General features: G+C 38.8%; 1 protein-coding gene across 10 annotated transcripts in view; it reads left to right on the top strand.

Moving 5' to 3' along the window:
- The window catches only part of DLC1 (DLC1 Rho GTPase activating protein), a 369,945-nt gene that overhangs the window by 174,663 nt on the left and 169,066 nt on the right, over nucleotides 1-26,216 (top strand). For 9 of the 10 annotated variants that reach the window (XR_012124003.1, XM_073219078.1, XM_073219076.1 and 6 more), the window contains one exon: nucleotides 24,647-24,680. Coding sequence is in view for 9 of the 10 variants with exons in the window: in XM_073219078.1 (XP_073075179.1) it covers nucleotides 24,647-24,680 (34 nt within the window). In the remaining variant the exon portion in view is untranslated. Of the gene's footprint in view, nucleotides 1-15,401; nucleotides 23,958-24,646; nucleotides 24,681-26,216 lie in introns of those variants that run through there. The other variant, XM_073219081.1, reaches the window with a different exon arrangement.

Genomic DNA, 26,216 nt, shown 5'->3' with positions numbered 1-26,216 from the left:
CAATGTCACCTATGAAATCAATTTCCAGGTCTGAAAATGCTTTTAATCGGAGCTGACACTTCTTGATAATTTAGTTAGGTATAGAATTCTAGGTTGGAAGTCATTTTCACTTAAAATTTTTTTATCATGACTTGATGGTCTTCCAGCTTGCAATCTTGCTCTTGAGAAGTCCAATGGAAGGAAAGAGTACGTGCTTTGGAATCAGATGTGACCTAAGTCCATGTCCCTTCATTCAGTCACAGTCTGACTTTGTTAGGTCACTTATTATCTCTGACCCTCATTTTCTTACCCAGACAATAGGAATCATCATCACCACCACCATCTACTTTACAGACATGTCAAAGAATCAAATAAGAATATACGCTGAATCACCGAGCATAGTGCCTTGTGCATAATAGACAAATTCCTTGACATCTTGTGACTTTTGAGAACATTTTAGCTCTAAATATACAGAGACATGTCGTTTTAATGCTTTTTTCCATTCAGCGATCATAATTGATGTGGGACACCACATTGCACAATCCCAAGAATTGTGCAAAACAGCAGCCTTGCACGTGATGTTCCTGTCTCAGGCAATGAACCATCACTTTCTGGCCAGAATAATTACTTAGCATAGCTACACAGAGGCTGCAAATGCCATGAAATAACTGGAGGAAATATGGTGGAGAATGATCCACTGTCTCAAACTGATCAAATCACCGAGGAATCATAAATGTACCTCTCATTACATCTTCCAAGCAAAAGAAATTAAAGAAAGCACTGGTGAACCTGTTTCACAGAAGTGTCAGCAATGCGTAGCAAATAAATATGTCTGTTTCCAATGGGCAGAGTGGAAACAATGGAGATGATGAAGAAAATTAAATCACTCTGAAGAATCAAAGTAAAAAATTATTGTTGAGTTGATCATCTGAAGTCCAACAACTCCAGCCTGATTGGTCTTGTCTTTGATATATACTCTATCAATCAGTGTCATCCAGAGGTAACAGAACCCGTAGTATTACATATCTATGAGAGAGAGAGACAGAACGAGACAGAGACATAGAGACAGGCACAGGCAGAGACAGAGACAGAGAGAGATTTATGTTAAAGAACTGGCTCATGTGATTAGGGGGCTGGCAATTCTGAAATCTGTAAAGCGGTTTAGCAGGCTGAAATTTAGGAAAGGGTTGATGTTACAGTCTTAAGTCCAAATTCCATGGGGCAGCAGGTTGGAAAATTAGGCAAATTTTCTATGTTGCAGCATTGAGGCAGAATTCCTTCTTTGGGATATGTCAGGCTTTGTTCTTCAGGCCTCCACATGATTGGGTGTGGCTTCAAATAGTGGAGTGTAATCGGCTTTACTCAAAGTCAACTGATTTAAATGTTAATCCCATCTTTAAAAATATCTTCACAGCAATATCTAGATTGTGTTTGACCAAAACCTGGACACCATAAACTAGCAAAGTTGACACATAAAATAACTATCACATATCTTTTGACCGACCGAACTATTTGCTTTTCCTGCTATCCTATAGTATAGAAGTTTCTAGAGCTTCCTCCAGATTTGCTATGTATTTTTAAGCATTTTTTTTCCTGAACTATGAATAGTTTCTTAGTTTAAGCATAAAATATTTTGTAAACAGGGTAGTTTCTATTACCTGTCATGTATTAGTTCATATTTATTGCAGAGAGGAAGAGATAGGCCTTTACTTAAGTTTTGTCAATATCTTCTTAATCAGTCATCTTCACAATCAGAAATGGTTTTCAGTTAGGAATTCTCAGAGTGAAAGCAAATGAACTCTCTTAATTCACACTTAGCAAGTCTGTGTTCTTGATCTTGTACTTTTCAAATTAAAGAGTCTCTTTGTTGATAAAACAACTGCTGCCTGGCTTATAGAATGTTGAATACTTTAAGTATTTTATTGTTTTACTTATTGAAAAACTGTTCAGCTGACAACTTGCCTGATGTCATGTTCACATGTGATGAGAGCATTTGATTCGTGACTTTTGGTCCTTTACACTTTGGGTACAGTGTGGTCAGCCTGCCCTTGGCTGGCTGTGATGGGGCCCGTTCCTCCCTGGGGCACCAACCTAAGACCCACACATTGTTTGACAAGCATCTTGCATCTCAGCAGCTGCATGCCAGGAAGATAAGCGTGCCTGTTTCAGTTTCTGAAGTCACCCTTTTGGCTGCCCTGCTGCAAGGCCGGCAAGAATTCCTAACAGCATCCCGACTGCAGGATACCCTGGGCAGCCCAGCGAGGGTTCTCCAAGCAGGAATTCTCTCAGCCGAAGGTCTCAAACTGTGGCCTCACAGAAATCCCATCGCAGAGGAGCTGTTAGAAATGAAACTTCCGAGGCTGCAGACACGATGCCTGGGGCCTGGTAGCCCGTGCTTCAACAAGCCCTTCAGGGGATCCCAAGGCCTGCTGCCTTCAAGAACCAGCTCTAATCAAAAGGCACAGCATGTGCACACACCCAAGGTGTCAGTAAACAGCTGTGTTACAGGTTCACCGACTCCGTTCCTGTCCATGGGCTGGTCTGATTGCAGAAGAAAGTAGAGACTGGACAGTTCCCAGTGGTTCTGTTAATATGGTGGCATGCATCAAGCTGTCTGATTTCATGAGGACTTTCTTTTCCACTGTTTGTTTGTTACTAGGGTCTTTCGTAGAGTGTTGTAATTATAAGCTAGAGAAATGGCAGGAAAAACAGTGCTTCTATGAGGTCATGGCAAATGTTTTTACTCAAGTCCTACCAAACACAGTATTTCCCCCAACATCAGTCTCAAAAGAATAGTCCTGACCCCAGATGTCCCTGTGGCTTTGTGAAACGCCATTGTCAGAGCCATGACATGGGGAGCCCTAAAACTTCAGGCAGATGTTTATGCTGTAAAATCACCCTGAGGAGCAAGAATAACTCACTGTACTTGGAGGAGCTGAAGAGCACAATTTAACTTTCCAAGAAATAGATCATTGTCACATTCTGAGCTCCTCAGAGGCAAAGACATACATTTTACTTCTTTGTGAACCTTTAGTGGATGAATTAATTACAGCATTTATAGCTCAGGCCAGATCATTGCCAAGTTTGGGAGAACTTTGGGACATAGGAACCTCATAACAATAAAACAACAATAAGCACCACAACATGTTAGCATTTTAAAGAACAGCTAGTCAGACACCTTCGTGTTACAGATGAGACTGAGAGAAGCAGTGTGCATCCATTGGGCCTCTGAAAGGAAAACCAAAAAAAAAAGGTAGCAACCAAAGGTAAGCAGGACCATATATGGGCAGGAGAAAAGTCAGCGTGAATCAGTGAAGATGAAAGCCAGCCTGAAAGGACACCTGCAGTGCTTCTGCCCAGTGGCCGGCTTTCACCCCTTCACTCAGGCCTCTGAGGACACCTCACCAAGGAGGTTTCCTTGAGCCCCAACTGAGATCCTAACACCCCACGCACCCCCCATCAGGCCCCCTCCCAACTCTGCTTTATATTCTTTCCTAACACTTGCTGTTCCCTCTCTTCATGTTGTACTTTATTGTGTTTTGTCCATAAGTCTGCACCTAAGTCCAATGAGAACAGCAGAGATTTTGTATGTTTTACTCACTGCTGTCCTCCTGCCGCTCTAGCACATAGTAGACATCCTATCAATTTTTGTTAAATGAATGGAAAGGAAAAGAAGGAAGAAATGAATGCGAACCATGGAGCCACTCCAAATGAAACACGTTATAAGCTATTTAATTATTTTTGACTTTCCATGCCAGTTATTCTTAATTTGGAAAGAATCACAATCCCTTTGTGTACTTAATGAAAGCTAGGGATTGCTTTCTTATGAAATGTACACATGCAGTTTTAGGGGTTCGAAAACCCCAGGTTAAGATACCCTGCTTTATGTGCTTACAGATTCACTTTTGTAGAAATGGGCTCTTACACTTAAATCAGAAATAATCTCTGATTCTTAAGAAAATGTTCTAGACAGGACAGAGTCATCCACTCTCCTTATTTCAAAACAGTGAAACAATGATAAGGCATATCTACCCTGCATCAAGTCAGCAATCAAGTGTGATCTAAAAACACACACAAATATCAACAAAATTAAAATACTTAAGCATAATCTGCGGTTTGATGTAATGACTCCTAAAGATGTACCCCCTCTAAAAGAAAAAATTGGTAAACTGAAGCTCAAGAATTCAGAAGATATTACTTTATTTCTTGAGCACTTCTTAGGGGCCTGGCACCATGCTAACTGCTTCACATGCATCTCTTCCTTATAAATACTCCAGGAAGGTCATCATCAGAGGCCACGATTGTCACATACCACTCCTTGCCCTCTCTGACACAGAGGCCAATCACGCTGTCATTTCAGCTATGTTCATCCCTTTGTACAGACATTTTAACGTTGAAAATTGTTCTTACATGCATCATCTCTTTGTCTTTTTAACCTCACACTCTATAATAAAGGTAGTTCAGTCTGTAAAGTTCCTATTTGACCAGCAAGAGGATGATTCAGTGAATTAATTCATTATCCATCATTCCACAAATATTTACTGAGCTCCAGCTCTTACAGAAATTTCTCTCTATCTGTTCCCAAACATACACATTGTTGATATGAAAGTTTCTGGTAAAAAAAAAAAAAATCCAAATCAGTAAATGTGTTTGGTTTAATTGCTTGGTTACCTTATAAACATTTTGTGTGGAGAAAACAAGTTAACCAGGTATACAAAAGTAAAATGCTAGATGTTCATGAGAATTGCTGGTTCTGTGGAATTATTTGATTTCCACCAAACGGCAGGCAAGGCTACTTACTGTCACTCCACTGTTTCAAGAATCTCGAGTAAGCTGACGCTCGTCAGTGGCCAGTTAGACAGGTAACTCATCTTCTGTGATCTGGGTGTAGGGCCATAGCATGGTCGGAGGGGATGACTCCTCTGAGGTCAGTCATCTGGATCAAGCACCTTACAGTGAAATGGATTTCGTAAGAATGAACTTCTTGAGGTCAGGAATCAGGATTTATTCATCTTTGTGTCTTCACAAAAAGGAGGTCATGGCAAAGAATAAATGCTCACTAAATACTCATATTTTTTAGTATCCAAACCTGGTTGTTGCTGTAGTATGGAATATGAGGGACTACCTCAAGGATAGTTTCTCTCTTTTATAGCAGTATTTGCCATGTGATTCCTCCTTTCTAACAAAATCAGTGACCCCACTCCCATGTACCAGTCCTTAACTTCAGGATTTGAGTTCCTCTGAGGTGGTGGCTACACAGCCAACCACAATTATTTCCTGGTAAACTAAAATAATAATTCTTAAAACTGTGACATTATTACCCTAATTTACTTTTAACCATTTCAAAATATATACTATCTCACTTAATCTTCCAGCAAGCCTCTGACTGGATGAGAAGACCATCCCAGGTCCTCTGATTGGATCAAAGGACCATCCCAGGTCCCATGAGGTGGATTCTGGGGGGCAGATGGGCCAGTGACTTGACTAAGGTCAAAAGCATGGTGGGGCAAACTGCAGCCATGTTCTGTGAATTGCATGAAACCATCCACAAAAGTAATTTTACAGCAGTTTAACCAAGATATGAAGTTCCTCTAGCTATATAGTTAGGCTGGTTAACATTGAAGGTTACTACTCAACAGAGGGTAAAGGATCAATAAATATTCATTGGATGAAAGAATAAATGACTGAAGACTAATTGGTCAAAATTGCATAAACTGTTAATATTATGAGAAAATATTTTTCATGTAATTTATAACAATAAAAGTTGAAAGAATGGAACTTCTTGACACAAAGGAACTCTTGTTTAATTCAATAATTCAGTCAATACTCTATTTTTTTCCTTATTGCTCTGAATCTTTCTCTGTCAAATATCAGTAATGATACGCTTTATGGTCTCATTTTACCTAAATTTATGGGAAAGTTGTTTTGTAGATACAATTATGTACATACATATTATAACATATACATTATCTTGGAATTTCAGTTTACATGAATTTGTCTTATGCTCCTAAATTCTCTGATATCTATGCAGCAAAGGTGAACAATCAGAATCCTCCCTGTTATTTGTCCATCTGTGTACAATCTATGGTGCTAATATGATTATCAAATCAAATCAAGACATTGAAAATAATTACGTAACACAAATTTTCTAGAGTATGTTATTACCCTGCATCATGACCTTTGAACATATTGGGCCAATTATTTTACATAACTGAGTAAATTCCTCTTTTATTTCAAATGAGGAAATTTATTATTCTGAAATGTAGCAGATAATGAGTAATTTAAAAATAACCCTAATTTAATCAGAAGTATCTTTACTTAAACTCAAAAACCATATTGCCAGTATCTAAGGTGTGTTATGAAAATAATATCCATATACTATACTCTTTAATACAGACCTTCTTTTGTGTAAGGGATAATAGAAATACAAAGAAATGAAATGTTCTTATAGTATTCTGGAATCCAGTTCCACATTAAAGGTATTGACCAGCAAGCATATGAACAAGTCTTCATTCTATTCATGTTTTTTTCCTGGAGGCGGGTTATAGATTCCCATTTGCCTTTGGCCAGAGACCATTGATTTTGTTTTTACTTTGCTTATATTTTCCATTGTGTCTCCTTTAGTGGGTTATTTAATAAATCATTCACCTCATTTGTATTCAATTATTTATGTATCTAAAGCATACTGGAGAAAATGAAAAATTTGAGACCAGTCTTACCAGTTTTGATTTTGCCTTCTTGAGGCACCATTAATGTCCCATGGCAACAATACCAGTTTGCATTTGGGTGGTGTGCTACATAGTGTTTTCAAATATTTTAATTAATTAATCATCACAGCCACCTTGCAAGCACTGTTGTTATTCTTATCTTACAGATACAGGGGATGTGGGGATAGCCAAGAGCATGCAGCCAGCAAGTGACAGGGCTCGTATTGAACCCAAGTGTTCTGATACGTCCAGATCTTTCTAACCACACAGGATAGAACACATAGTTTAGCAGTGTGGCCAGCACAATCGCTTGATCTTGACTGCTTTATCTTTGTGAGGTCTCAGTAGCTATAAACTTAACTGCAAAGCACGAGATAATCTCATGTACTGAGAAAAAGAAGACTTCTCTTTCTGAGGGTTAAAAAGCCTGAAACTGTTATATTTTCTAGTTTGAAATATTAGAATAATTTAGCAAATATAACATATATGGATACATTGTGATTTCTTTTATTGTAATTCTACCTCCAGCCCATTAATAAGAAACCATACTATCTCATAGTCAAGCAGCTTCACCTTAGGATTGGGTATTTGTTAGAAAAACTGTATCATTATAAAAATAATAAAATAATAAGAATATACTAGTAATAATTAACTTTAGTATGCTTCCCTGGATTTTATCAAATAATGGAATATGTGCATAGGTTTGGATGAATGGCCTCCAGCTCATATTGGAAGTTCTAGAAGGAAAATGACTCATTCAGCTGTATTTTCAAAAGAGATGAGCCTTTGGAGATACGTACTCTTTCCAATTTTTACAAAGATTCTGAATATCCTATCTTTTCCTCTCCCAGCTAAAATTCAACTACAAAATAGAAGAAACTTTACCTTCACAAATGAAAGACAAAGGAAGTTTTTTCATAGTTTGCAGTTAGTGTATGAAACCTATTCTCGTCAAAAGAAACAGGTTATTTTGAAATTAATAAAGTCATAATTATACATGTCTTAGTATAGGAGCGATGAACAGCGATCGATGAATTGTGCTTCTTTATATTGGCAGACTTTATACAGCGTGGGTAAGTGACCTGGTGCTGTGTGGTTCTGTGGACCCATAGACCTAGATTCGGCTAGAACATCGTGTTATTAGTCACCTTCTGCATCCATTTCAGTAGAGACTCAGTATAATTCAGAAACATTTAAAAGTATTTCCCTAAAAAAAAACTATCTTTATTCTCTAAAATAGCAGTTAACCTGGGTTAATTAATGAGTTAATTAAGTAACCCATGATTTAGTTCTCAGAGAAAAGGCAAACCCAGGACATCACCTGCAGCCCAGATTTACCGTTTCAAACTGCTTCCAGGGCGAGCGGCGCTTACCCTGCCTGCTCTTGCCTCTGTGCTTCTTGCAACTAGAAGGGAGGCAGGTGCACAGCGCAGATGATTAGAAGCTGAAGGTACTGCATGAACCCTAGTCTTCAAAGAAAGAGTGCATTGTGTTCTTTATGCTTTGTTTGCTATGGTAGGAAAATGCCCTAATTCACTTTACAGCGATTTTTCAACAATGGCTGTTATTAGCTTTCTCTCCTTTAATGGTAAAGCTGCATTAAGGAAAAAAATTCACATTCCATTTCCAAAATATTCTCCTCAGTCAAGGTTTATTTATGTGTGATTTGGAGGTCATTAAAAAATGCTGAAGCTAGGTCACTGGTTTCAAATGATTTTTGTTGTTTTATGGAACCTGAAGTCAACCTAACATGGTTTGAGACTTCCTTCTCAGAAGTTACCCATGGTGCACTGTGATCACATTCGCCTCGTGTTATATCAAGAACAAACCAACGAGAAGGCATAAGGCACAGAAAGGGTAATGTTAAAGCCACTTGCAGTGAGGACCAGGGTCTGACTTGATGCCAATATCAATATTTTACTCTTTCTGGTTTATAAAAACATCTGTGCTTCTGAAATCAAAAAATATATTTTCAAACAGAAAGTGGAACATCCCGAGTTTTAGAGTTTATATACAGTTTATTTGGGTGAGGGGGTCTGGCCGTTTTCTTGTTGATGTTTCTATCCACATTATTTCTGAATTAGAGCAAAGACATTTAAACTCTGAGGACATTCTATAGTGAACAGAATTCAGCTAAGAGACAAAATCAAGCATATTGATTTAATTCCCCTCCTTGATTCTCTAAGACAATAGTTGTCTTCACGAAACGATATGAATCCTCCCAAGTCCTCCATCTAGACATTATTCATTCTCAGGATTCTTTGGAGTGGTATCTTTTACTGAGTCAGACTTACACAAGCACTATTAGGCTCAGCTTCATTTTTTATACACTAAGCCATGGCTTCCCATCGTCAGTGAGCTCTGAGCAGAAAGATGCCTCCATACTGGAACTGCCACCCCAAAGAAAGCCATATTTTCTCTTATTGTAATATTTCACTGAAATCAAAGAAAGTATCTTTTTAACAAAGTAATCACTTCTCAAAAGGCTTCAGTTTGACTGTAGAGATAGGGAGTTAACTTTTGTACTGCAATAAAAAGGCATTATTGTTAAAATTTGTGCTTCACACTATTTACAGTAGCCAAGACATGGAAGCAACCTACGTGTCCATCAGTAGATGAATGGATAAAGAAGATGTGGTACACATACACAGTGGAATATTATTCAGCCATAAGAAGAAAACAAATCCTACCATTTGCAACAACATGGATGGAGCTGGAGGGTATTAAGCTCAGTGAAATAAGCCAGGCAGAGAAGGACAAGTACAAATGATTTCCCTCATTTGTGGAGTATAACAACGAAGCAAAACTGAAGGAACAAAACAGCAGCAGATTTACAGCCTCCAAGAAGGGACTAGTGGTTACCAAAAGAAAAGGGGTTGGGGAGGATGGGTGGGAAGGGAAGGAGAAGGAAATTAAGGAGTATTATGATTATCACACATAATATAGGGGGGGCGTGGGGCAGGTAGTGTATCACAGAGAAGACAAATAGTGACTCGATAGCATCTTACTACACTGATGGACAGTGACTGTTATGGGGTATGTGGTAGGGACTTGATAATAGGGGGTAATGTAGTAACCACAATGTTGCTCATGTGAAACCTGGGCATAAGATTATATATCAATGATACCTTAATAAATATATATATATTACAAAAGTAAATTAAATAAATAAATAAACCCTTTTCCCCCCCCCAACCAAAAAAAATTAAATAGAAATAAATAAAACTATTTTACAAAGTAAAAAATGAAAAATCTGCCTCAGTATTAGGGTTGATTTAGAGAGGTTAATGCCCCTTGAGTTATCTTGTGTTGTTTGTAATGTTTAAAAAGACTCTAAAACTGAAGCATGGGTGTGCATGCCAGGGCCTAGGTGGTGGGGTACCAGAGGCATTGCCCTTATTGGGCATTTGGTAAGCTCCCCATTTCCGTGGGGCCAGCCATGGCTCCGATGGAGAGGAAACTGCTGTAGAGAAACCACGGGGGTCAATATAGTACTTACAAAATGATGAAAGTTAAAAATTTACTTAAAAGTTTGGGCTCATTTACAAACCACCAATGCATATAATTTTCCAGCATAATCAGTATGAGAAGCTGTTTCCTAGGAAGCTGGTATAACAGAAGCCAGGAAGCCATGCAACCTCTGTGGGCAGGGACTGAGCTCTTCTGCTACGGACTCCTGTATCCTTGAGACTTATTTTAAACCTTTTGGGGCATATTCTTTGCTTTATCCTTTTTTCCTTCTCATATCTATCATTTATGCTCATTCTTTCCCTAATTGCAAATGTGTAAACATTTGTCAGAGAAATGAAACCCTACCTGCCAGGCTGACTTTGTTCTGTGTTCAGGATAATTTACTTGTGAGGAAAGTTATTTTGAATAGTATTTTCATGCATTGTACCAAATAGAGTCTGGAGAAAAGTTGGTCAAGCAAGGAAAACAAAAATATAACGGCAAATAGGAAGGAAAAATGTCTGTAATCCTAAACCCTGCCTGGTAGGCCACTTCATACCCTCTCCCCAGGTTTCATCTCACACCTGGGGTCTGGGGCCTGGCAACACAAGCAGAAACATCACAGCCACGTTCACAGGAAGGTCCCCCAGGCCCCCCAAGAAGATGTGGAGAAGGGTGGCTGGTGACCGGTTTGAATGTGTCAACCTCAAAACTATTAGCTAGAATGAATATTTGCTCCCAGAATATGCAACATTCTACTAAAGAAGGGGGGTGGGATGTGGAAAGAGGCACAGACCTGACACCTATTTCAGTAAGGTAGACCTTTGCGTTCAAAGTTCATGAGTATTGATTTCAATATCTAGTAGTCAATAAAAACAAAAATGTAATGTGAACAGAGTCCGCTAATGCTCCACTTCAGCCAGTTTACCAGGCTCTTTTGAGTATGAGAAGAGTCTGCTAGCCAAAGGCAAGAATCAATCTTGATTTAAACGTTGGATAATAAAGCAGTGTTCCTTCCTCTTGTACGACAAGCAAATGCGGACTTCACATACCCTGTGTGAAAAGCATCGAATGTGGCCTCACACACCTGTGTATGGATCGGGCCGTAGGCATTACTCATCACATGGAAGGCAGTGCATGGGCACAGAGGCACAGAAAGGAAGAAAATGCATTCACAGCTCCTGTCTTGAAGGGTCTCAGAGGCTAGTTGGAGAAGTAAGGCATGGTATTACAAATATACAATACGAATATGTACAAAGAGTTTTAGATAATATATGTCAGATAAATTTTACATTAGTCATGGAACTATTTCCTAATCATTAAAAAATACCCCAAAGTGGGCCACCCCAAAATTCAGTAGAAAATCATTATTTCTGCAAGTCTTTTCTTTCCTCTCAGCCTCATCACCTATAATCTTGGTGGGAGGAACCTAGATCTGATCAGAACTGACCATACCTAGGTTGAGGTGGTGGCAGATGGGGCCAATCTGGGGATGACTAGGATTCCATTTATCCCACAGGCGGGAGCTGAGGACAGGGATGTATTTGTCTAGGACGTAGCTACAGCCTTGAGAAGCCCTGCCAGACAACTCAATGATCTGTTCTAATATAAGCATTTTCTATGTGTCTTGCCTTGAAAAAAATAGGGAAGTTCTGTGAGATCAGCAGATGGTCACAATTCCAGAAAGGTATACTTGTTTGAGGAAAGTGGGGCAAGGGAGGAAGGGAGTAGGTGTTGACTTCTTTTGTCTCCTCCTCGAGACTCTACTGAGCCTGATTCTTCATCTTTCCCCAGGACTGAGCTGCATGTAATATTTGCTTAAAACGGAACTGGATGAATTTGATGTCTGGACCACTGATTCAGTCAATAAATGTCTTCACTCGTCCCCTCCCACTCACTCTTGAGCTCACCCCAATGCAGTTTCCTGTCCCCAGTGGGTTTCTACATCTACCATTGCTAATTTTTTCCAGCAACTTCCTTACTTCCATGTTGCTAGGTCAAATGGTCACATTTTCATTCTCATCTTACCGACCTCAGCATCACTCCTGTCCCCAGACTGTCTCTCTCTCTTCTTTCAGCTTCAGTGAAATCACACTCTTCTGGTGTTTCTCTTTTCTCTCTGACTGGTCCTGGTCTGTTTGCTCTGCTGGCTTCTTCTTGACGTAGTCTTTAAATGCCAGGCCCAGGCCCACACCCTTCCCATGGCACACTCACCATGAAGCCTCATCTCCCTAGCTTCAGCTCCCACCAAATTTATATTCCTCCCAGATCTCTATTCTGACCTCCATACTCCTGTAACCAGCAGGAGTGTCCAGCTAAGCTTGTCCAAAAAGCAAGTCGGCTCCTGCTGTCACCTAACCCAGCCCCCCACACACGGTGTTCTCTGCCTCCAGGACTCCACCCACTCAGCTTTACGTGACGGAGGCTGAGTCGTCTTTGGCAGCTACCTCTCCCACACTCCCACAAGCAATCCATTACCAAGTGTCCTCTGGTGATCCTCCCCGCTAAATGTAAGTTAGGTCTGGCTACGTCTCCCACCTGCTTCCCATCTCATCTTCACAGCAGCCCAAGCAGCAGTTAGGTCTTGCCTGTTAGCTCATCTCTGGCCCTCCTCCTCCCGACACATCCCCCTCTGAGCAGCCAGGGTGACCTTCGAAAGCTGCAAACTGGATCACGTCATTCATCTACTTAAAACCCATGTATAGATGCCCAGGGCTTAACAGAAACCACAAAGGTCTCATGGAACCTCACCCCTGCCAAGTTCTGGAGCAGCGCATCGTGCCCTCCTTTCCATCACTAACTAGACTCCAGCTACAGATTCTATGTTCAGAACTAGACCCAAATCAGTATATTCTCCTAGCTCGCCAGTCAGTTCTCAGAGTATGGTCCCCGGAGAAGCAGTGGTTTTACCTGGGAACCTAGAGTAAATGTAAACTCTGAAGCCCGGCCCTACACCTACTGACCTCCTAAATCCCAAAGCTCTGGCAGCAGGGCCCAGCAGGTGATTCTGACACACGTCGATGTTGGAGACCCTGAGTTAGCTAATCTGAGACGTCAATGCCTGGAGTCCCAGACGCTACCTTCTTTATTGTTGAGCTATACCTGATTGGTCAGGCTGTTTTAGGGGGCTTATTAGAGTAAAGACACTGGGGCCAATGTTGCTTGCTTAACTTAAGTTGGTGGCTTTTGTGTTATGAGTGGCAAGAAATTTACCCAATTATGTGCACATTTTCATGATGTTTTGCTAGACCACATCTTGAACTCTTAGGAAGAGGCCAGCTGATGCAGAACTGTAGTCTCTAAATGCAAGCAAGCCTCCCGTAAGTAAAGAGCTGGAATCTCTCACTTCAGACCTCCCCTCTCAGTTTCTTGAAAGTTGCTTGTGGATGTTTTTTTCTGTCTTTTAAGTCTCAAGTTCACTGAGACTTCACAATTTTTAATATCCTCATTGCTTTGCAATATGTCTTTACTATATGTTGATTGGGTGGTTGAAAGGCTCTTTTTCTTACTTTAATTTGGAATAAATATAATCCACTGCATGGTTTAAAATGTAATGCAAGAAGGCAGTCTTTCCGGAGTGTGTGCTTCTCCTGGAGAATATTCAGTCCTGACCTTCGTCCTTGATAGCACGTAGTTCTTTTTCTATGAATTCTTAAACCTCTATAGCATTTCCCAAAGAGTTCCAGCAGCTGTTTGTCTTCACATGAATGACCAATGATTTACTGCACATTGTTCACTGACAGCTTGCTTCGTTTCTGTCTCTACCTTATGATCAGGCCTCAGAAACCACCCACTCATCAACCTCTTTTTATGTTGCAGAGCAACATTTATGGCCTTCTGAGATTTTTTTCTCTGTGTGTATAAAATTATTGTCCCAGAACATGTATAAGTGTTGGAAAGGGTTGCCAAAGTATTGTGCAATTCGGTATAACTATGAGAAGCAAGAAAACAGCCTTTCTGTGTATCACGTTATCCCTTTGCCATACTTGAAATAATCCAACAGTCTCCTCAAGGGACTGGCTCTGGTCTGAAGGCCAGAAGCTCATTAGCCTCACTCCTACCTCCTTCCCAGCCTTTCAGGGCTCTAGACAAACTGGACAAGCAAAAATCCAACACTCACCAACTTCTAGAATTCTCTTTTTAGTGTTGTTTTCTTCCAGTTGTTTTATAAAATGACTGCTATAGGATTCTAAAAAAAATTTCCCTGTTGTGATCCTCACTCCCACTACCTGTTGTCCACTTTATTCATTTATGTACATGTGTAATTTCAAGAAAGTCAAGATGTTTGTTAGCATTTAGGGTTTGAACAAATCAATCACTTGGATTATTTTATGGTCAATAATCTTTACACAGCATCATCAAAGTATTGTCAAAAGCCATTTGTAGTAGACGTGTCTACCGCATGCCCCTCAGCCTAGCCGGGTTCTGCCTCAGCATCTCTCAGGATGTGGGCATCAAGATTCCAAAGGCGTGACTGGGACGGAAGAATCAGTCTCCGGTATTGCTCACTCACCTGGCTGTCGGTAGGAGACCTCAGTTCCTTTCTGTGTGAACCATGCCAGGCTAACTGAGTGTCCTCATGATGTGGGACCCAGCTTATCCCAGTGTAAGCCTCCAAAAGAGAGGGCAAGGAGCGAGCTGTGGCGCCTTTGTGACACATCAGAAGTCATACAGTGTCACTTCTGCCATACTCAATAAGGGAGGACACCGAGGCTCTACTTTTTAAAGGGAGGAGGGTCAAAGACTTTGCAGACATACATTAAAACCATTACAGTAAACTCAATGGCTAATGCCATCTGTATTCAGTCAAGAAACATTACTTCCCAGGACTCATATGGTTTTGGTTTGGCTAAGTATTTTGCTAACAGATACTGCCAAGAGAAACTCAGACATGTTAGCACAAATTATGAATTATTCAAAATTTGGAACTTTAAAGATAAGCTACAACTTTATAACTAAGAAAGCAGTGTTCTAAAGTGCTTACCCTTCTTCAGTCTGTAGGGCTAGACCTGAGGTCTCTAGATACCCAGTTTAAATTCTTTGGGGTTTTGTTGTGTTAGACTGTCAGATCTGTGTGAAAGCCGAGGTGAGAATACAAACTCAACACAACAGTTTGTGTCCAACCAAAGTGAGAAGTTTTATAGGGGATACAATAGATAAAAATACTATAGTCCTTATCCTCAAGGAGGTTGCACTCTAAGTAGAACAAAAAGTTCCCAAACATATAAGCCCAGCGATTAAGACTTCATTATTTGTTTATTTTAGCAACTGACATATGGCTGTGCTTCAAAGCCTAAATGATCGCGTATTCAACAGCAGTACGTACCAGTTAAAATAGCCAATAAATAATACTGTATATGTTTGGAATAAGAAATCAAAGCATTTAATAAAAGCAATCTTTATTTTTTATATTCAGAATTTTGCTCATTATAAAGGATAATTTACTATAGTTCTTGAAAAAGAATGCATGTGTAAGACCCCAACGTAAACAATGCATTTGAATAGAAATCTTTTTCAGGCCTACTTCAAATAATCTTTACAAATACTCAAGTTTCTGGAAGTAGAGAAGATGTTGAAAAATAGCATTTGTTAGTGGTATTTTGACCCAAAAAGGGTTGATGGGAGTTAAAAATAAGTTTACCAGAAAATGTAGCATATTTACTAAAATTCTATCAAAGACATTTAAAAGTAAGTCACTTTTTTAATCTGGGTCATCTGGGTCTGGTGTGAATCATTATCAGGAGAGCTTGCAAAAATAATAGCCAATTAAAAGAAAATATGTTTGTTTCTTATCAAAAGAAAGAAATTTCAGAAAACCTTCCAGTTTCCTGAGAGCTGCATTAATTATCATCTTAACTCAAGGATCATATAATAACAACTTCTCATAGAAAAGACAGTGGCTATTTGGAAAGAGGGAAGGGCCTCATTACAGAGGGAACATTCTCTTTGTTGCTAAAATACACTTTACTGCTTACGTATCTGTCTCACTTTGGAATCACTTCATAGTCTATTTCTCCTTTTAGCACATAGATTAATAAACCAGAATATTCCAAAAAATGAATTGCTGTTTCCTAGTACTAGATTTTTGCCCTTGAAGCTATTGAGATGATATCAGTATTGTGAGTTTAGGATCCTGTTATATTGTCATCCTTAACAGGGGAAATTGTGACGTTGTTTTCATATTTTTATTCAAAATGGGCTACCAAGTATTATCTTCTGTTAATTACAGAAAATAGACCATTGGAAATTACACCCAATACAAAGGTTAGAGTCACCGTAAGATAAGCCTTATTTCTCAAAGTACAGAATTTATGGGGCACGTTTGTAACCCGTTTCATGGAGAGCAGAAATCACAATGAGGACAAACACCTCAACTGGTGATCACGAAGTGGTTTCAGATAATGAAGTAGCATCTTGCTGTTATTTAGAACTAGAAATCATCTGATATAGTGCCAATTTGATTATTTAAAGCCCAAACAGACCGACTTAATATAACTATTCATAGTTTTAAGAACAAAATGAACAGAAGATGAACATTACAAAACTAATCATACTCTTACCATATAATTTAGCAATTGCACTCTTTGATATTTACCAAAAGGAGTTGAAAATTTGTGTCCACACAAAGAAACCTGCACACAGATGTTTATAGGAGCTTTCTTCATAATCAGTTACCAAAATCTGGAAGAACCAGGAAATCCTTTATTATCCATATCCATGGATAAATAAAATGTGGTATGTCCAGACAACGGAATACTATCCAGCACTATCAAGTCACGAAGAGACATAGAGAAACTTTAAGTGAATATTATTATGTGAAAGAAGCCAATCTGAATACTCTATGCACTGTATGATTCTAAATATATGACTTTCTGGAAAAGGCAAAACTGTGGGGACAGCAGAAAAATCAGTGATGCTAGGGATCAAGGGGAAGGAAGGGATGAATAATCAGAGTGCAGAAGATTCACAGAGCAATGAAACCCTTCTGTATGACAGTATGATGGTACATGTGTGCCACTATACATTTTTCCAAATCCATACACCGTGTAGCAGCAGGAGTGAACCCTAATGTGAAACACGGACTTTGAGTGATAATGACAGGTCATCGCAGGTCCATCAAGTGTAACAAATGTGTCACTCTGGTGGGGAACGTTAATACTGGGGGAGGCTGCAGGTGCGTTGGGACAGGAGGTATAGAGGAAATTGTACCCTTCGCTCAATTTTATTGTGAACCAAAAAAAAAATAGTCTACTTTTTTAAAAACTGAGCATTCTGAGACAAATCTTACTGAGCACGAGGCCCATGTACACTAGGAGTATCCCCTTCAAACCAGGGCATTTGGCACCCCTTTCCATCCAGGTCCCATGTCCCACACAGAGAGCAGAGCTGAAAGAAAGTCTGGAAGGGCAAATGGAAACCAGACAGTAAAGGAAAAGATCTGGGTCACTGGTAACATTTAAAAAAAAAAAAATTGAGTTGGGCTCCGTGACCTTGTGACTTGGAGAGAGAGTCCTCGGCATCTATCATGCTGTCCGGGGCCGGCTATTGAAAGGCCCCAATGTCAAGTTCACCGATAAATTTACGCATCTTCCTTCGTCACCTGGCAGACACCACTCACACTTCCTGGACTGATTCAGGCATGTACCCCCCTCCTTTGCCTGTGTGTCCTGACTCAAAGAGCAGCACTTTAAAAAATACCTCAATGTTCCTGAGATTTACAGCTTTGAAAGCATCAAACATTTGGTTATTATCTGGTTAATATCCCTCATTCCTGAAAGTCTTTGTAATTTTTTTTTATATCAGATTCTATTAACACTCTGCCTTTGCAAATTTTTCCATAGTTCCCAATTGCAGATAGTGGTTCTGTCACTCTGGGTCTGAAGTGATAAGCTGCCTTAGAGCTCTGGAGCATTCAAACACTTTTGCCTTCTAGTAAAATAGAAGCTATATTTTAACTGAGCCTCGTGTCATGGTGTGAGTAAGGCAACGTGGTTCATATTTCAAATCATATTTGTTAGTACCACTACAATGATTATCTCCCAGTAACAAAAATTTTCTGGGCTCCAGCCAAGAACCCACTTACGTGAAGTAATATTTGATAAGAGTAAATTCCAATTCAAGTGAACAAGGTTATGTTTGTCATAAAAAGATTTATGTGCATCCTTTAAGTAGTCACTTTTCTATATTCTTTCTGCAGTTCTTAGTGGTGTTGGTTCTAAGTTTCTACCACAAACTTTGTTCTGCCAAAAGTTTTTAAATTGAAAGTTACGAAACTATGAGAATATGAGTGCATTTTTGGTAATGTAATAGAGATGAACATGCAGGCTTTGAATTATCGATAACAGTCTAAGCTTATATTTGAATGTAGTTGGTAATAATTAACCTGGTCAAGGTGGGTGTGAATGAAATACTTAATCTCTCAGCCTTCTAAGAGACAAAGGGAAAATACAGAGAACAAATGAATTCACAATGCAAGTTATTCTGTTACAAGCTCGATATCATATTTAATTCTGTTAAACCATTAACAAATAAATGTCAGCAGGACTGGTTGCCTTTGTAATGCCCATCAGAAAGCTAGAAGGAAAGTCTCACGCCAGCAAAAAACTGTGACTAGAAAAAAAGTTCTGTAACATTGGGCAAGTTGCTTAACATCTGGATCTCAACATCCTCACAGACAAAATGGAATAGAAAACTGAATCAGTGTTTTCCAAAGTACAGGTACATCAACTACTGGTGTACATCACCTGATCCAGTGATAAACATTTTAAACTTCTTAGAAGTTTTTTATTTTAATGTGTGTAATGAATAACATACCCAAAAATTCAACCCCATAAATTCATGCATTTTATATTTATTATTTAGGACAAATCAAGTAAAAAAAAGGAAATTTATTTAAATTTCATACTTAAAATATTAATTTATATGTGATCCATGTATAGAGTGAAAAATTGTAAAGGGTGGTATTCAAAGTACTTAGTTTGGGAAACACAGCTAACTGATATATCTAAGCCCCCTCTCCCGTGAAGAGTCTATACTTTTAATGAAAGAATGATGACTATCTACACCAGAGAAATACTTTGTAAACCAAAATAGATGATCGCAGACTGCCAATCAGACCCAGCTTTTCAATGAACTTCTTTCAAGTGAGAGCAAACAGAAATCATTGAGTGGCTAACAAAATCACAGACTGGAATGATTTCAAAAGAATCTTTTAATAGTGGTGGAAACAAACCCATTTTCCCATGCACCTTCTTTTCTTTTATGTCGTCTTTCATGTCTTCCCAAAAAAATGTGAATCCCCCAGCTCTTCCTGTTTCACGTTGTGCCCACAGTGGGCTCTTGTACCCTCTTGTAAGACAGAGGCTGATCCACCACGCAGGGGAGTTTTCTTGCATTTTCTAAGGACATAATTGCCCACTTTGAAATTCCCCTGTAAAATATTCTTGTGGGAACAAAAGTGAGTATTTTTTAAGGGAAAAGGATAAATAACTCTGCCACTGATTCTTGCCACTTTTAAAAAGGCAAATGGAAGAAATTTCTATAGAACAAAACAATATTCCAGACATTTCTGTGTGAACAACTCTAATATTTGAAAACATATGAAACGAGCACGACCTATAAAGAGAAAGAATAAAATAAGTGGTAGCACTATGTTGTTTACTGCAGGACAAAAGCAATCCCTTCATTAAACCTATGACTGTCATCTTGCAGGGCCTCACAGCTGCCCATTGTTTGAAAGGGTTGGCTTTCCAAGGGTCTTCTTAATGGTCGTGTTCTTGGTTCTGATTCTAAAGAACTAAGAAGAAAATAACTTATATAGCTGAGAGACATGGAGTATTAATAAAAAAATAACACATTAAAGAGGAAAAAATCATACTCCATTTTCACCTCAAATTATCAATAGGAAATTGAATTGATTAGAATGTTTCAGCTGTCATCGCACTAAAATAGATTGAGATATGACATCGATTCATCATGTTAACCATTATGTCAGCAGCTTCTGTGTAGTTGGTGTAAGTTCCTAAAAGGTGTCCTCCTGTAAGTGTATAAAGCCATTCTAGCAGCAGACCAAAGCATCAACATACGTCTACAACATTTCCACAAGGCATGTCAAAGTCAGTACTTCCCCAACCACGTTTCACATCAAAAACATAAACAGACACACACACAGCTTTAAAAGATCTCATTAAGAGAGAGTAAATTGTTCCCTCCCCTTTTACTATAAGACTTTTACTATAAGAGTTTCTCTTTAACGGCTTTTTAAATTCAATCCTAAAACGCCTTAACAAATCAACTCAAATGGAAATCTTTACATGTGGGGAATTATCGGAGGGTCAGTTTAGCCATAGAAAAGGTTGTTATCCTATCATTTGAATATCACAGAGAAGAATAACAAGACTATGAATGATTTTTTTTTCTCTCATTTGGAAATTATTAGTAGACTTCCCTTTGTTGCATTGAGAAATGAGAGAAGAAAATATGAGGTTACAGCGAACCCATATGGCCAGCCGGAAAATCCTATTTAATTGCTTTATTGCCAGAAATGTTCAATCACTTCCTGAGGATACAGTTCAAATGAAACACATGGCAGCTATTAACAAAAACCCCTAATGAATTCAAAAATATGCTTTTTATGGGAGCTTTCTCAAAAGCAACAGTCATACATGTTATTTAAACTGTATGCATTTGGTGTTTTAATTCTGCAAAGATTTCGTGAACACCTATTCTGTACCAGACCATGCAGCCAGCCTGCATGGAATGTTTTCTTCTGAGCCCAGGAACAGATATAACACTGTGGGACCCCGTATGTAGCCATGCCTCTTCTCAGAAGTCAAAAGCCAGGAGAATCTCCTGACCAATACCTCCTTCCCCAGCATTCAGTGCCCAAGAAAACCATTCCATTTCCACCTGGGTGATACTTGACTATCTACCATCTTCCCTGCTCCTTTTGATGCCACCCCAGTGGCGGTGCTAATCGTTGTCATCTAGCATCCACTGCGTGGAACTAGCCTTTGTCTTTCCCATATCTTCTTCAGCTGGATTGTGAATTCCACAAAGGAAACCTTGCCAAGGGTTTTTGAATGTAGGATAATGAGAGGCATGTAATGAAGAGTCAACAAATAACTTTATTTAATTGAAAATGAAGTATCAGCATTTTAGAAAATGTATTCATAAACCATTTGTAGAGAGACACTTCTCCCTCAAATTCAAAGGTAAATCAGCTGAGGGATGTCCAGCGGTTATTACTGTGTGGTTTTACTTTAAAAAAGAAGTTATAGAATTATGGGTGTATTAAACTTTGACTTTCCTTTCTGTACATCATAACATGGCTATTGAAGTTATCTGATGGAAGTGAGCTTTGGAAGCTTAAAGAATCATGCAGAATATGGTGAGATTCTAAAGTAATCGGCATTGGGTACATAAAGTCTTGACGTTGGCTGTATGGAGGCTAAAACATGTCTGCTTCCTAGTACAGCTCATGGATTCGTGTGCATGGTTGTTTATACACTTTGCAATCAAATAGAACAAATATGGAAAAGGCCTGTCACTGGTCACCTTGTGATTTGGGGCAAGACATGCAGTTTGTCTTAAATGCCCTAGCTAAAAGAAGAGAGACCTTACTTAGGTACCTTTTAAATATCCTGAGCAGATACTGCCACACTGAAACTTAATGGCGTAAATCCATGTCTCATCCTGGGACCTCTCCAAACCCTTCTTCTCCTTCGTTTCAAAACTGATTAGTATTTTGAAGTGAGTGTTAGTGACCCCAGAGGCCAACATGGCAGTGGCTGTGTTCTGGCTTCCGTTACCAACCGTGGCCTTGCAAGAGTTACTTGACTCTCCAGGATGTCATGAGGTTATTCTAACAACTGAGTGAGTTTATGCAGGAAAAAGCTTATAACAATACCTTGTAAATACTGAGAACTTAGTATGTGTTAGCTATTCTTGTACTGAGGTATTTTCTCCATGAACATCTTTGAATTGACTATCACCAACCTTTACAATCTTATCAATGAAAGGGTTTCTGTTTTGATTTGTTTTGTTGTTTTGTATGCTTGTCACAAAACAGAAAATTTGATTTAAAAGCCGTGATCTCCAGTCAGGGGGGAAAATCCAGGGGCTAGGCTTAACATATAATACATAGTATGGATTTCATTCCATTTTTAAGGTCTTTCCAAGAAAAGACACATAGAAAGTAAACAAACATCTCCAAAACTGTATAACTTATAAAGGGAGGAGATGGCTTTCCTGTAGAATCAGAGCTCTTCTTGAAGCAAAGGGAAAATTGGATGCCCCTGCTTTACATGAAAAGATGCTTAGGAACCTGGCTAAGCCCACACAATCCCTCTGCAGCCTGGTCTCTGGGCATGATGCTCCGCCCTGCCACCTGGTAGTCTCTTCACACTGCATCTTTTCCAGGGTGCAGAGTCAATGTTCATACCCAGAGGCCAAGAAGTGAACAACTTAATGTAGGTAGAGATTAAGTCAAACTGTGCTTCTACTATAGACCAATCTTGCCAAAACAAAACCCCTCTATTTTTTATCCATAAGAAGATTTTTTCCTATTTGAAAACTGTATCAATCTCCAAATCCTGTAAAATCCAAAGGCATGGGTCTCGGCTGGAATCAGTAAGTCACAAAGTGATCAGTTATCTTGATATTTGATATTTGTGGAAATGAAGACTGAAGCTACTTCCTTAGGGTGACCAACAGTGGAGGTACACATAAGCTCTCCTCTCCCCTGCCCCCTCTGTCACACACACACACACTCACCCAACAAAATCAACTACCCATTCGAGCCCATGTCTCTTATCCAAACTCTGCAGACTTTGTCCCCAGAAGAGGGGAAAGTCATCCCTAGTAGATATCTTGTTTGGTCACTGGCTGTGGGACAGAAGGTGTCACAAATCTTTGGGTCAGATGGATTTAAGGCCTGCAGTCAGTACAAGTCAGTATCAGTACCCTCCTGCTAACCATGTAACACATGAATAACTGAAGTAAATGGGAACCAGAAATTCAACATCCTTAATTATTTGGGAGTGTCCATGAAGAGTAGAACAAGGCATTCACACTTTAAAGTCTCTTGGCATCTCATTCTGAGCTCTTACAAAATGGGAATCTGAGACTTGAAGGGACCGGGTAGAGATTGGGAATGTCCAGAAACAGACCGCACAATTTACTTGTCCTACCTTCTAAATCAGGACAAAGAAATTGAACTACAAAAATTCTACCCCAATCCAGAGTGGTTTTTGTCTTATTTATTGCCAGTGTGTTTTAAGGATAATAGGAGTCTGTCTTCAGAGAAGAAAACAATTACTTGATGATTTACAGTTATGACAGCTGGAACTAGTAACTTTCCCGAGAGTTCCACACTCTGATTTTTCTTTTTTTTTTTTTTTCAGCTTCATTGAGGTATAATTAGTAAATAAAGTTGTAAGACATTTGAAGTGTACATTGTGATGATTTGATATATGTATGTGATGTACATTATGAAAGCATTCCCACCATCTAGTTAATTAACATATCCATCATCTCATATTTATCATTTTAAGCAAGAATATTTAAGTTCTACTCTCTTAGCAAATAGCAGTTATATAATACAGTGTTAGCAATGGGGTCATTGTGATTGTCTTTCATCTTCCATCTTACAGCTGAAAGTTTGTGCCCTTTTATCAATCTCTCCCTTTTCCCCTACTCTCCCATCCCTAGCAACCACTTCTCTGCTCTGATTCTGAGTTGCACCTTCTTTTTTTTTGGATTTGCACATAAAAATGATACCAATGCAATATTTGTCTTTGGCTTATTTCACTTGGCAAATACCTTCAAGTTCCTAAATATTATTGCAAATGGCAGGATTTCCTTTTTTCTGATGCCTGAATAATAATATTCCAGTGTGTGTGTGTGTGTGTGTGTGTGTGTGTGTGTGTGTGTGTGTGTGTGTCTCACATTTTTCCTCATTTATCTGTTGATGGGCACACAAGTCATTGCCATACCCTGGCTATTGTGAATAATGCTGCAGTGAGCATGAGACTACAGATACCCCTTGAGATCCTCTTTTCATTTCCTTTGAATATATGTCCAGAAGTGGGGTTGGTGGATCATACTTTTACTTTTTTTGAGGAGCCTCCATAGTCTTTCCCACAGTGGCTGCACCAGTTTACATTCCCACCAACAGTGCACAAGGGCTCCCTTTCCTCCACCTCGTTTGTTATCTCTTATCTTTTTGATGATAGCCATTCTAACAGGTATGAGGTACTATCTCACTGTGGTTTAGCTTTGCATTTCCCTGGTGATTGGTGATGTGGAGCATCTTTTCATGTGTCTGTCGGCCATCTGTATGTCTCCTTGGAAAGATGTCTCTTCAGGTCCTCTGAGCTCTCATTTTTCTATTTGTCAGGTTCCATTTAACTTTTGCTCCAATTATAGTACTTCATTTTATTCCCAATAATGTTGTTTGAGATTTCTTTCCAGTAATAGCAGAATTTTGAGGCTTTTGCTTTCTTTTTCAGGCTGTTCCAGGTATTTCAGAGAAGGAAAAGGCTGGTAAGTTGGCATTTGATTGTGTTTTCCTTCCTATCTAGTTTAGAATAAAATTCCATCTTCATGTAGACACTTCATGAAATACCTAAAATGCATAAATCTCGTTACTTTGGACAAATGTTGACTCCCTGAAAAAAAGTGTTTTGCTCAAAATATAAGAAAAAATGGTTTTCTGACATAAGATGACATTGTGTCCGAATAACAAGTGTGCTGCTTGTAGCCTCACATATAACAGTAACCACACCTTTTATCTTGAGGAAGAAAACTGTGCGATTCAGTGTATCAGGATGGGGTCTTTGGAAATCAGTTGTTGATAATTATCAAGATTGAATTTTTAATCTTATGTAGCATATTTAGCAGGCATAGAAAAAGATGTCTTTGTTTAAAACTGACACTATGTCATCAAAAATATAGTCATGAACCAATATGAATAATTGTATTGGAGAAAAAAGTCATATTTTTATGCTCTGTGCTATAACTACATAACAGTATCATGAGAAATGAGCTAGGACTGAAGAGAAACCTGGGAATATGAAAAATTAGACTTGGATTGAGAGATTATATGTGCTTCTAAAATATCTTCTGATCTTGCTCAACATCTTTTTATACTTTCTAGGTAATAATATTAATATTTTAAAAAACAGTTTAAGGGTGCATTAACAAACTGGAAGCACATCACTTAGCTCTTAGACATTTGTGATTTTTAAGAGCCATATTAAAAGTTTATAGTATCATCTAAAGGTGATATCCTGACTTCAGCTGATTTGACACAAAAGCATTAAAGTTTGACACGATTTTTATATGGGAGATGTTCTCTTTCTAAGTTAGTTATCTTAATTTTGCTGCTAGATTTTTTTCACAGAAAGGTTTTCATAGCTTGTATTCTTCCATGAGCTAAACTTTTCTGTTGTGTTTATGCTGTGTCTGATTTTCTCACTCTAATATGTTGAAAGGTAACCCTTTAGAAGTGAAGGAAAGTATTGAACAAGCATCATGTATCAGTTAAAGAGAACACCCGCTCAGTTTAACAATGCAGTAGTAAGACATGGATTAATAGCAGGTACTAATGGAATCCAAGTTATAGTCCCATAGCTCTAATGCCATAAATGGTTGTGTTTACTGTCTAGTTAGGACAAGAAGTAAATAGTTAAGTGAACATTTGCATCACAAAGAAAAAGAAACTTAGCCAAACTCATGCTTTTATCTTGGGTTGTGACATTTTCCGTCATTCCCAAGATTATCTGCAATTTAAACAAAGTATATAACAGAGCAAAGTTGTCATCTTATTCTAGAATATCAGCAAATTCTCACATACCCCAATGAGAAAACAGGATGTGAATTCTTAGCTGGTGGGAAAGTGTAAGAAAGCCTGGAAATGCCAGCGTGTAAGGGAATTGAGAGACCGAGTTCTCTTCTCCCTTGGCCGCTTCAGTGACTTGACTTTGATAGGGAAAATCCCATCGGTTTATCAGGCCTCTCAAAGATTTTAAAGATATTATTATTTTAAAAAACAAATTAAAGAGAGAGCATGGGTATAAT

The sequence above is a fragment of the Manis javanica genome, chromosome 12 (genome assembly GCF_040802235.1).
Source record: "Manis javanica isolate MJ-LG chromosome 12, MJ_LKY, whole genome shotgun sequence".
Taxonomy (NCBI): domain Eukaryota; kingdom Metazoa; phylum Chordata; class Mammalia; order Pholidota; family Manidae; genus Manis; species Manis javanica.
The sequence above is the reverse complement of the archived record's forward strand: the minus strand, read 5'-3'. Positions and strand labels throughout refer to the sequence as shown.